The 11,069-nt window shown below is 45.2% G+C and overlaps 1 protein-coding gene across 1 annotated transcript in view; it reads left to right on the top strand.

The window, feature by feature from the left end:
• Positions 1-5,397, top strand: part of Ca10 (carbonic anhydrase 10) — a 491,194-nt gene extending 485,797 nt beyond the window's left edge. Inside the window, exons 7-9 of the mRNA XM_035448143.1 lie at positions 986-1,140; positions 3,539-3,713; positions 5,375-5,397. Of these exons, the coding sequence (XP_035304034.1) occupies positions 986-1,140; positions 3,539-3,713; positions 5,375-5,397 (353 nt within the window). The remainder of the gene's footprint in view (positions 1-985; positions 1,141-3,538; positions 3,714-5,374) is intronic.
• Positions 5,398-11,069: the final 5,672 nt, after the last annotated feature.

Here is an 11,069-nt window from a genome sequence, read left to right on the forward strand (position 1 = left end):
AGGTCCTGAAGCCTTGACTTGCTCATTTCATTGTGGCTGTGATTCCTGTATGTATTTGTTGTTTATTTTGGCTTGTGGCTTCAGAAGCTTAGTCTAGCAACATGAAGAAAGCACGGCAGTGAGAGCAACTCCATCCATGATGGCAGGAATTTGAGGTGGAGCTTACAGGAGACAGGACACAGACAGAGCAGGCTGGAACTAGGGGCTGGTTTGACATCAAAGGCCCACCCTTAATGACCTACTTTGGCAATCCAGGCCCCAAACATTAAAGGTTCTACGGCCTTCAAAATAGCATGACAAGCTGTAGACCAAGGATTCAAACATGAGCCTGGATGTGCTACTAATGCATTGGTGCTCGGAATTGCCTTCTAAGATATGAGCCTGTGGGGGATGTTTCAGGTCCAAACCATAATACGGTACAGCCAGATGTCGGGGACATTGTGGCTCTGCAGACAGTCCTCTGGTAGGACTGTTATTCCAACGCACCAGTGTTCAAAGTCCTATCTTTCTTTCTTCCCTAAATCCCTGACCCAGCTTTAGTTGTGTGACTTCTTTGACCACCAAAATGGGGACAGAAGTGAGTGACGTGGGCTGCTTCCGGGATGGAACAATTTTAGAGTCACCATCTTTTACAAGGCTTGTTTTTCATTGCGTCACTGGGATCTCCAAACCACAAGGCAACCATCAGTGGCTATTCTAAGAGTCTGAGTCACAGAGTGTAAACAACAATGACCTGGAGGAGAACCTTCAGCCACCTGGACTGTTTGTAAACAATAAGTAAAATTCTGTAGCTTAAAAAAAATAATAAAAAGAATAGGACACCAGATAGGTGAGGAGACTAACAATGGGACTGTTTGTTACTGAAGATACTGACGGATACAGTCTTCTGAAAATGTATGCCTATTTTAATATTATATATAATGAAGATGTATCAGCAATACTTCATCAAGATACTAAGTTTTGTTTTTATTGACTTCCTTTCTAGATGATGCATATTTACTACAGGGACTTAATATAGAGGAACTGTATCCAGAGACCTCTAGTTTCATCACTTATGATGGGTCGATGACTATCCCACCGTGCTATGAGACAGCGAGTTGGATAATAATGAATAAGCCTGTATACATAACCAGGATGCAGGTGAGCTTAACTCTGGTTCTTTAGCTAATGGGAAGAAAGTGTGAGGACTGACGGAGCAGGTTCCCAGTCGACGATGTTGACTTAACTAGGATTTGTGCAGCCATAAAGTACAAACTGGTGGCACAACCAACAGAAACCTGTTTGCCTCACAGTTCTGGGGGACAGAGACCCAGATGAAGGAGTCAGAAGGGTTGGTTCCTTCTGAGAAATGTGAGAATCTGCTCCATGCCTGGTCCTTGACTTTTGTAGTTTGCCAGAAATCTCTGACATTCCCTGGCTCGAGATATACCACCCCAATTCTCTACCTTTGCTGTTCCTTGGTGTTCTCTGTGTGACCACATCTCTGTTACACTCAACCCTCTTTTAAAAAAGACCCTGGCAGCCTTTAATCCCAGCACTCGAGAGGCAAAGGCAGGAGGATCTCTGTGAGTTCAAAACCAGCCTGGTCTACAAGAGCTAATTCCAGGACAGCCTCCAAAGCCACAGAGAAACCCTATCTCAAAAAACCAAAATAAATAAATAAATAAATAAACTAAATCAAAGTGCTAACTTCAATTATTTCATATTAACTTAGCTGATTGCATCAGAAGTAGCCCTACTTCCAGGTAAAGTCACATCCCGAGTACTACAGATTACCAATACCTTCAAATCACCAGTTTGGGCGCACACAATTAAATCCACAACACCTGTGTATATAAAGCCAGTGTCCGAAATGGCCTAATCTGAACTGTGAAGACACTTTCCCTGCCTGAGGGAAGTAAGACTACAGAGCTGGTTCCACAATCAGGCTTTATAGAAAGAATGTGAATGTTCAGTGTTCAGGTAAAGGTGCAAATGGATACAAACACAGAGCCTCACTCCTGCAACCCCAGCACTTGAGAAGCTGAGACAGGAGGACCACCCCAAGTTCTAGGCTAGCCCTAGAATGATGGCTACTGAGTAAGTACCTGTCTCAAAAGCTTAACGATTTTTAAGCTAAATAAGCTAAAGAGAACCTTGGCGATAGAGTGCTTGTCCTACATGGGTGAGACCCTCCATTCATTCTCTAGCGATACAGACAGGAAAAAGAACCTATGTTTTTATCATTATGAAGGGACTTCTCAGATCTCTTAAAAACAGTATGTGTGTCAGTCTCCAAGCAGGGGTACCATGGTGCACAGCATCTCACAAAAGCGCTTTGGATGTGAGAGTTTTCAAATATCATTTCAGGTAGTCTATTTCTTGGAACTGCACAGGAACCAGCCTGTGCCAGCTTTGCTTAGCGGCTCATTGTGCACTCCCGGCTTGCCAGCGTCCTCCTTTTCCCCATGATGAGGGTAGATTGCATGCATCTGTTCTCGCTCCAGACCTGATCGCCAGGATCTAGAAAGTCTCAGAGGGAAGATGAGCAAGTGAAGCAGAGCCCCATCTCCTTGGCAAGATCTGTGTTCACACCCTGACAACATGAACTTTCCAGTCCCTGATCCCGATGGGACTTGTTGGATGACAAACAACAATCACTCCCTCCGGGTCACTCAAGCTCAGAAAAGGGACATGTTCCAGAAATACTGGAGTATCTCAGAGAGTTCAAGACCAGAAACTAACGGGGAGAGAGGGTTCGCTAGAGTCAGAAAGCCAGTTCTCTCCACTCTCCTCCTCCTTCACTCTTTCTCTCTTTTTTCCTCTTCTGACACCAGATATAGTGGGAAATTACCAATACGGAGCCAGGTAGAAATATAAGGGTATTTAATAGGGAAAAGCCTTACTTACAGAGCGACCTAGCCAGCCGGCTCGGCAGCGATCTGTACCGCCAAGTACAAAAGTGAAACCGAAAGAGAAAACGCAGTCCCCTGAAAGTCTCACCCTGACCAGCCCCTAAGTAGGCGTGGCTACAGCTTCCCCTACACTTCTTCCTCATCCTTCCCTCCTTCTCCCATCCCTCTTTTTTCCCTCCTCTTCCTGTTCCTTCTCATCATTCTCCTTCCCCTCTCTTCTGCGTCTTCTCCTTCCAATACATTGACTTACTCTTCACAGTCTTGTGATAAAACAGCCCAGGTATTCACAAGACAGAAATTGCATTGGTCCAGCTTAGGGCAGTAGACTAACCGCTATGGTCTGGGTAGTAACTATGTAGGGTCAAGGTATCAGAAAGCCCAGAAACTTCTGCCTGGGTATATTTGAGGATGAGAACCAATGACTTGTTTAAAGTCCACGAGCTGGTGAGTTACATGCCAATGTACTCCATGTCTGAAAGGCATCAGTGGCCCTTCACCTCAGCTCAGCTGCGAAAGGGGGCTCTGAGGACTCATGACCTTTCCCAGACAGAGGATGCTGCCTGACCAGGCAACAGCCTACTTGACCTTTCTTCCCCAGCACATCCTCAGAGTGGCTGGGTCTCACCGCTTTTTTTTCTCCTCAGATGCATTCCCTACGCCTCCTCAGCCAGAATCAGCCATCACAGATCTTTCTGAGCATGAGTGACAACTTCAGGCCTGTGCAGCCTCTCAACAACCGCTGTATCCGCACCAACATCAACTTCAGTTTACAGGGGAAGGACTGCCCTAACAACAGGGCCCAGAAGCTTCAGTACAGAGGTGAGTGAGTACTGGGGCCCTTGGAACAATGCCCAGGCCAGAGGTCCATCTTTTAGCTTAGGCCTATCTCCCGTTGTAAGATCTCTGATTGTGAAGTCACTGCCACACCCACTTGCAAGGTGCCTCTCTGTTAGCAAATTTTGTATGTCATACATAGATGAAGGTTAAAAGGCTTGATTTAGGTGATGTATGTTGATGTGTATAGATGTTTAATGTCACATGTATCAAACCTTTGCATCTCCTCTGGTTCAGGCAAAACAGTCCTTTCTATTGACATTTTATCAGAGATCTGGGAAAGCCTGAGTTCCCCAAGGTCATGTTAGAATAGAGCAGTAAGAAGCATTGGAGGTTTTAGCTGTGTGTCTCCTTAAAAGGGATGGAATGCTCCAGATGACACATTGTGCTAGGGTCCAAGGAGTGAATAGTTGTGTCATTGTCTAGTGCCAAGTTCCTATAAGCAGTTATTATTCCCACTAAAGGGGTGTTTAAGATGACATCTGTCTCCTGTGACTGGCTGGTCCACACTCGGGCTTCTGTCTTTTCTTCTACACACTAACTAAGCATCCAATGGCCAACATGGTGAACTCTCAGTGTGGAAAGCGGAGTGCAAACAGGGCAGTTTCAGAGATGTCCTGGACTAAGAATCAAGACATTCAAGAACCTACCTTTAACAAGCCATACAGCTCCTCCCTGGGCTTTTCCCATGGTTCCCAGTCTTGTCCTAGCAGTTTTGACAGTCACTATAGCTTGTGCCTGAATGGAGAGTCCTTTATAAAATGACATGGTCCCCAAATACAAGTGCTGTGGTCATTTCCAGACAGCTTTGGAAAGCAGATACCACTGGTGCTCCTTAACCCCAAATGCATTGCTCCTCTTTCCTCTGGGTTCCTTTCATCCTTTTTTCTCTCTTAGACACTCATAGGATACCTAAACTATAGAGTCCTTGATCCCTTTTAGCCACCACTACTGGACAAATACCCGCTTCTATGATTGACCTTTCTCCTTATTTCTCACTGATTTATTGGGCACCTACTGTGTATCAGGCACTTAGGTGGTGGTGGTGGTACAGTGGTAATGAAGATAGATATGACCCTAACCACAGAGAGGTTGGGAGCTAAATCAGGGTTTGGCACTTTTAGTATAAAGAAACAGCAATCAAATATATTAGGTGTTGTAGGTCAGGTAGTCTCTGTGTCACTCTAATGAAGTAGTATGAAGTCAGCCATAGGTAACACGCAAATCAGTTATAGTCAATATGCAAATAAAGGGGTGGGATTGTTAGATTGAGGCTGTTAACTAAAGTGTTCCTATCTCTGGTCTAAACCAATGCCCCCCCTCTCCCAACTAGGACTTTCTACATGACAAAAACCAGTCTATCCCTGTCTCAGCTATTGAGAAGTTGAAGTGTGACTGGCTTGATGTTACAAGTGCATTGACTCTTTTCATTCATTTGGCTTCACAGTAGCAACCTGAAGCTCTTGGCTAGCATTCTGGAGAACACAAGCCTAGAGAGCCATGGGGCAAGGAATTGTCATGACACTAGTAAGCAGGCAGGCTTTTGAGTAGGCCCCCTGCACCGTATTGCATTAATTCAGGCGTGCCTTGTTTTTTTGTGTTGTGTGTATGTGTGTGTTCGGTTTTGTTTGTTTCTCTCTTTCCAGTGAATGAATGGCTCCTCAAGTAGGGAACTAAAGCCAAGAAGAATATCCCACCTCAGTGAAGTTCTACAACTGTGAATTGACGCTACCCAGAATGCCCCCCTCTTTCTTCCTTCTCTCTCCTCCCCTGAGCCTTTCACTCTTTGGATTGGCCCCTTCTTCATGAAAACTGTTTGCAAAAATGTGTCAGAGGAGTGCATCTCTCTCTCTCTCTCTCTCTCTCTCTCTCTCTCTCTCCACACACACACACACACACACACACACACACACACACACACACGCACGCAAGTACACAGACATCATATCACCTCCATGATGGGAAGTCAAGTCTCAGAAACAAAGGTTCGTTCATCAGAGGTCTTAGAAGAAAACAACCAGTTAACCTGATTACAATTTTGATACTGTTTTCCTGAACTAATAACTCTGTCCGATGAGACTTCTCAGCCTTTGTACATAGAGAAATTCTTCCAAAAGAGAGAGTGGAGAAAACATCACTCTAAAAGCATCACGTGGACTCTATCTCATCATCCCTGACGGTGTCCTAAGATACTCTGAGGATGCTGGTGACAGGTAAACCAAGACAAAGCTGACCAAGGACACTTATTTCTAGATTACGATTCTTCTGTTTACTCAATGATTTAAAAAGAAAATATTCAAAAAAAAAGGACAGACATCAAAGAGCTATACGTTGTGTATATATATATATCACTGCAGACTATAAGAATGGAATCATTTCCCTATTTGTCACATAACCGTACTAGGATTTGCCCGAGATCAGAATCAATCCCAGTCGCTGTTTCTTGTTTTCTGAAGGTCATACATTGTGTTTGGTTATTGTTAGCAGCCCAATAAATGTGTTTAATGCGTTGATTTCATTTTTCTGGCTTTGGTCTGTTCTCCTTCCTGCCAGGCTAAGCCCTAGCCCCATGCAGCTACCTTCTCAGATCTCCCGTGTTCCTTCATCTCCATGTTTTGTTCATTTGCAGCCGGTTTTACTGAGTTTGTGGCAAGCAGGAATGCATTTGCTAAGCAAGTATGCCTTTAATTCCACCCCATGGCTCGGTCATTCATCCCAGGTGAGCTTCGGCCTGATATAGTAGGCGACAGATTCCTTGCGTTTCAAAACTGCCATTCCCCACCCCAACCCCTGTGATGCTCCTGAAGGAATGCACTTTGCCTTGTAAATTCCTGGGAAATTGGGGTATCTTTTCTCTCCAGGTGCAGCCAGATCCCATAAAGTACAAACGAATGCCTTTCTTTTCTTGTTTATAATGGTCACTCACTGTGTTTGGTTACTGTCAAAAAAAATCAATAAATGTGTTTAACAAGTTGCCCAATGCCCATGTCTGAGTTTATTGAGGAGGAGGATGCTCCCTGCTGAAGTTCCCTGAGTCCTGCTGGGTCCACCGAGCAATTGCATCCAACCAGCAGGGCAGTCAGAGCTGTGGAAACAGGCTGTCTGGCCAGTCCCAGGACCAGGTAATTAGTACCCTGTTGAGAAAGCATATAGGCTTAGCTGCTGGAAAGGACAACTCGAATGTTCGGTTGGTTGCCAAATTAAGAATAACTTTCTCCTCTCCTTCCTTTCACAATGGCCAACAGGAGAGGAAGCACTGACGGGGCAGGTTTGTCCAAACAGCACAGACAAGGTAGGTGTATTAGAAACCCCACCTAGGGACAAGGTATATTGATAATGAAAAATTCAAACTGTCAGTGATCTCATAATTAAAACACAGTGCTAAACTGGACCTTTCTCTTTCCACTTTCTGCATTAACAGTAGTTACAGAACAACCTGAGCCATGTGGGTATCTAAGCCTACTTCTAAGCAGGTACATTTTTACAGAAAACAAATTATCTACAAAAGGTTTCAGGTGAGCAGGAAGCAGCCTTACAGTGCGTGGCTGGCTGCTTACTCTATGGCCACAATCTACCCTAACCTGTGATGTAGCCAATGTGGGAGAATGACATTGAAAAATATGCAAGTAGATTGACTTCACTCCGCTATCTGCCTACCGCAAGACCCTGTGTAGGTTACTGTATACTGGACATATTAAAAGCTACTCTGTGAGTTCTGTCAATGCAAAACAAACAAAAAACAAAATACAAAAAAGCAAAAACCAACCCACAGCTATTACCACAAGAAAAAGGAGTTTATTCTGGAGCTAAATTTGAGTAGCCATGACCTGGGAAACAGATCCGGATCACTACATGGGTTTAATCACAAGAGAGAAGACAGGCATAAATCAAGGCAAATACAGACTACATGGGTGACTCTATCTGAATGGTGGTTACAGCAAGAAGAGGGGAATCTGTCCTACAGGTCTCAGATGCTAGCTGATGGCATTCCTAGCTTTGGAGTTGGTGAAAGTTAGTGATCTACTAAGTTAATAAATTCAAGGACGGTTTTACCTACTTGTCGAAAGATGTTAGTCCTGACACAAGGCTGGGCAAAGAATGGAATGGTTTTCTAAGGTGGTTAAAGCTAACCCAAGATAAGGAAGTTAGGCTCTGGGCCTGCAGCATTGCAATCTGTCCACATCACTGCAATTCTGTCAGTGTATCAGTATTTGCAGACATGGCTTCTAAATAACCACTAATGACAACACAACACCTGCACTTGACTGCCCTGGAAGTAATGACCAGGGAGCATTTGCGTGGCCTACTCACCTGAAGTTTATCAAAACCATACTATGCCTCCCTTCACAGAAAGGGGTTAGTATTGAACACCCGGGGACAGCAGACAAACATCAAGAGGAACAGGTGTTATGCAGACAGGATAAACAGGTGTTGAGGAGGAAGCAGATCTGCAGGACCTGGGTTCCCAGGCCCTTTTCTGTTACCAGTGTCCTCTGACTTTGAACAAGTCAGCTTATCTCCCCCAGGCTGGGGCTAGGACAAAACAACCTCCTGTGACCTTCCCACAATGGCATTCCACAACCCAGCTCTCTCTGTGTCCTTTAGTCAAAGATGGGGGCAGATTAAGGAAAACCCAAGTGATCAACTGCCCATGATGTCCCCGGGCCTTGGGAGAATTTCTCCTTAACTGACTGAACTTGAAATGGGCCAAACTGGTCTCTACCTTCCATCTTTGAGACCAATTCAAAAAGGCCCTTCTCCACATCCCCTGAGGTCCTAAAGCATAAGGCAGAGAGCAGACACTCCACATTCAAACCAAATAGGAGTGATGAAGATTAGCTAGACTGTGATGTAGTTCACTTGGCAGGATGCTTATCTAAACATGCACCCTGTAAACTGGACATGGTGACTCATTCCTGTAACACCAGCAATGGGAGAGGTGGAGTAGGAAAATCAGTTTATGAGTTTGAGGCCAGCTTGGGCTACATGAGACCTTGAATGAAAAAAAAAATGAAGAAGTTGGCTTTTGAGCAGATCCACTTTGGTTTGACACGGGGCCTCTCTAGGCAGCCCAGGCTGACCCCAAATTCACAGTTCCCCTGCCATGGCTTTCCCAGTGATTGGATTACAGGTCTGAGCCACCACACTGGTCTTCAAAAACAAAAGTGTTTGAAGTATCAAAAATCCCCTAGAACTGGGCCTGGTGAGGACATCCATAAGCAAAAGTACATGAACACATTTTGCCATCTAGGAAGCTGAGGATGGTGTAGGCACAGTGTGCTCCGTTCTGTGGAATTTGCCTAACACCTGGCTTTAACTGTCAGAGCCCTGAGCAATATGGATGTCCCTTTCTTCTGGGAGGGATCTGGGGGTGTGCTGACTCTCATTCTCTTCCTAGCAGATGGGGGGGGGTTAAATGTGAATGCAAAAGCAGGAAGAGAAGATTGAATAATACAAAGAGAAAACTGAAAATTTGCAGCTGTCTCTGGGGAACACATTTTCCGTTTCTAAGGCCATTGGAGACCTTGTTCCCATCTATCTAGGTAACAGTTTGGTTTCCATGGCAACAACAGGACAACCACAACTGGCTGCACTAAATGTCCCTGTGTGATGGTGACCTGGAATTCAGGCAGGGAGAGCTATGCATGGGCTGGAATCTGATAGACCATGTGGTTATTAAAACACCACCAGCACCCCTAGGTGGGCCTTTCATGCTGAAGCCCAGAGTACTTGCATCTACACCAGTGTCCTAGTTTTCTTGCTCCAGAAAACTTAAGAGTAGGATTCTGGGAGCCCAAACTCATTCTCATACCGTCAACAACTAGCTGCTTGAACATAAGGGACGATCTGCCAAGACTCCAGCCAAAGAAATGTTCATAAGTCACATCACATCCGGAAAGCACATTTCCTGTGGCCCAGGCCTTGTGCTAAGTGTTTCCATCCATCTCCTTTTACCCACACAGGGACCTGGGACATAATCCCAATGTTGTTCCCATATTGCAAATGCAGAACTGGCTTCCTAAAGACTGAATGGCTGTTACGATAAATCTTTCCGCCAAAAGCTGAAGAGCCCCACTGCCACGTGTGGGCTAATTTAGGCCAGCCATCCGCCCGAGTTAGGGTCCCAATTAATGCACAGAGAGACTTGTATTAGGTTGAAAGCTGCTTGGCCAATGACTAGGACTTCTCATCTGCTAGCTCAGTCTTAGTTATCATAAATCTATATATGTTATAAGACTTATCTTTATAGAGGATGCCTTTTGCTGGCACCCTCTCTTGCCGGTGGCTCACATGGTGCCTCCGCTGGAGGAGGCAAAGGGGAAAAAGAAGGGACACTTCCTGTTTCTCCTTTCTTAAATATGAATCTCCTTGCTATGCCACTTCCTGCCTGGAACACCACTTCTCTACTGCATTTCCCAGAATCCTCTTTGACTCCTAGTCCTGCCTAACTTGCTGTCTCATTGGCCAAACAGTATTTTATTCAATAATCAATAAGATGAACGTGCACAGTACATTTCCCATCAAATGGCCAATGGCATGTTCATCAGCAGGAAAGCCAGCCTCAGCTCTTTCAAACCCCTGTCTCCAGCCACCAACATCCCCTGGGACAGCTGAAAACTGCAGTTCATCAGCTCACCAAAGAGCTGTTCACACTCTGAGGATGAGGCCCAACAAGCCCAAGTGAGCCTGATGCCCACTCATGTGCGAGAACCATTGTCAATCAGACATTCATTCCTGTAAACTCCTGCTCTAGGGGGACTCAATTTGCTACATGTTAGAATCGCTTAGGCATAACACCCTCCAGCTTCATCCATGTTATAGAGGTGCTTTGGCTCCCTTCCTTTTGTTGTATTTTAATCATTTATGTTAGCATACAAAACAATGGATTTCATTACAGTACTTCCACGCATATGCCACTGTGCTTATTCTTATTCATCATCCCTTGCCCCCCTCTTATTGGTCCCTCTCCTCTCCCCAATTAGCCTCTCCCCACTGCTTTCATATCATATGTATTCCATAATCCCCTCTTTATTTCTCACCTCCCTTATTATTCTTGTGGTCTTGTGGAGGAGGTGTGTCACTGGGGATGAGCTTTGAGGTTTCAAAAGGCCACACCATTCCCAGTACACACTCTCTCCTCATCCTCTCTCTCCCTCCCTCCCTCCCTCCCTCCTCCTTCTCCCCTCTCTCTGACTCATGGTTATTGTCTCAAGATGTGAGCTCTAGTACCACGCCATGCCTGCCTACCATGGCAGGTCATAGACTCCAACCCTCTGCAACCATGAGCCTCAGATTGAATGCTTTCATTTATAAATTGCCTTCATCGTGGTGTTTTGCCAC

The sequence above is a fragment of the Cricetulus griseus genome, chromosome 7 (assembly GCF_003668045.3).
Source record: "Cricetulus griseus strain 17A/GY chromosome 7, alternate assembly CriGri-PICRH-1.0, whole genome shotgun sequence".
Lineage (NCBI taxonomy): Eukaryota > Metazoa > Chordata > Mammalia > Rodentia > Cricetidae > Cricetulus > Cricetulus griseus.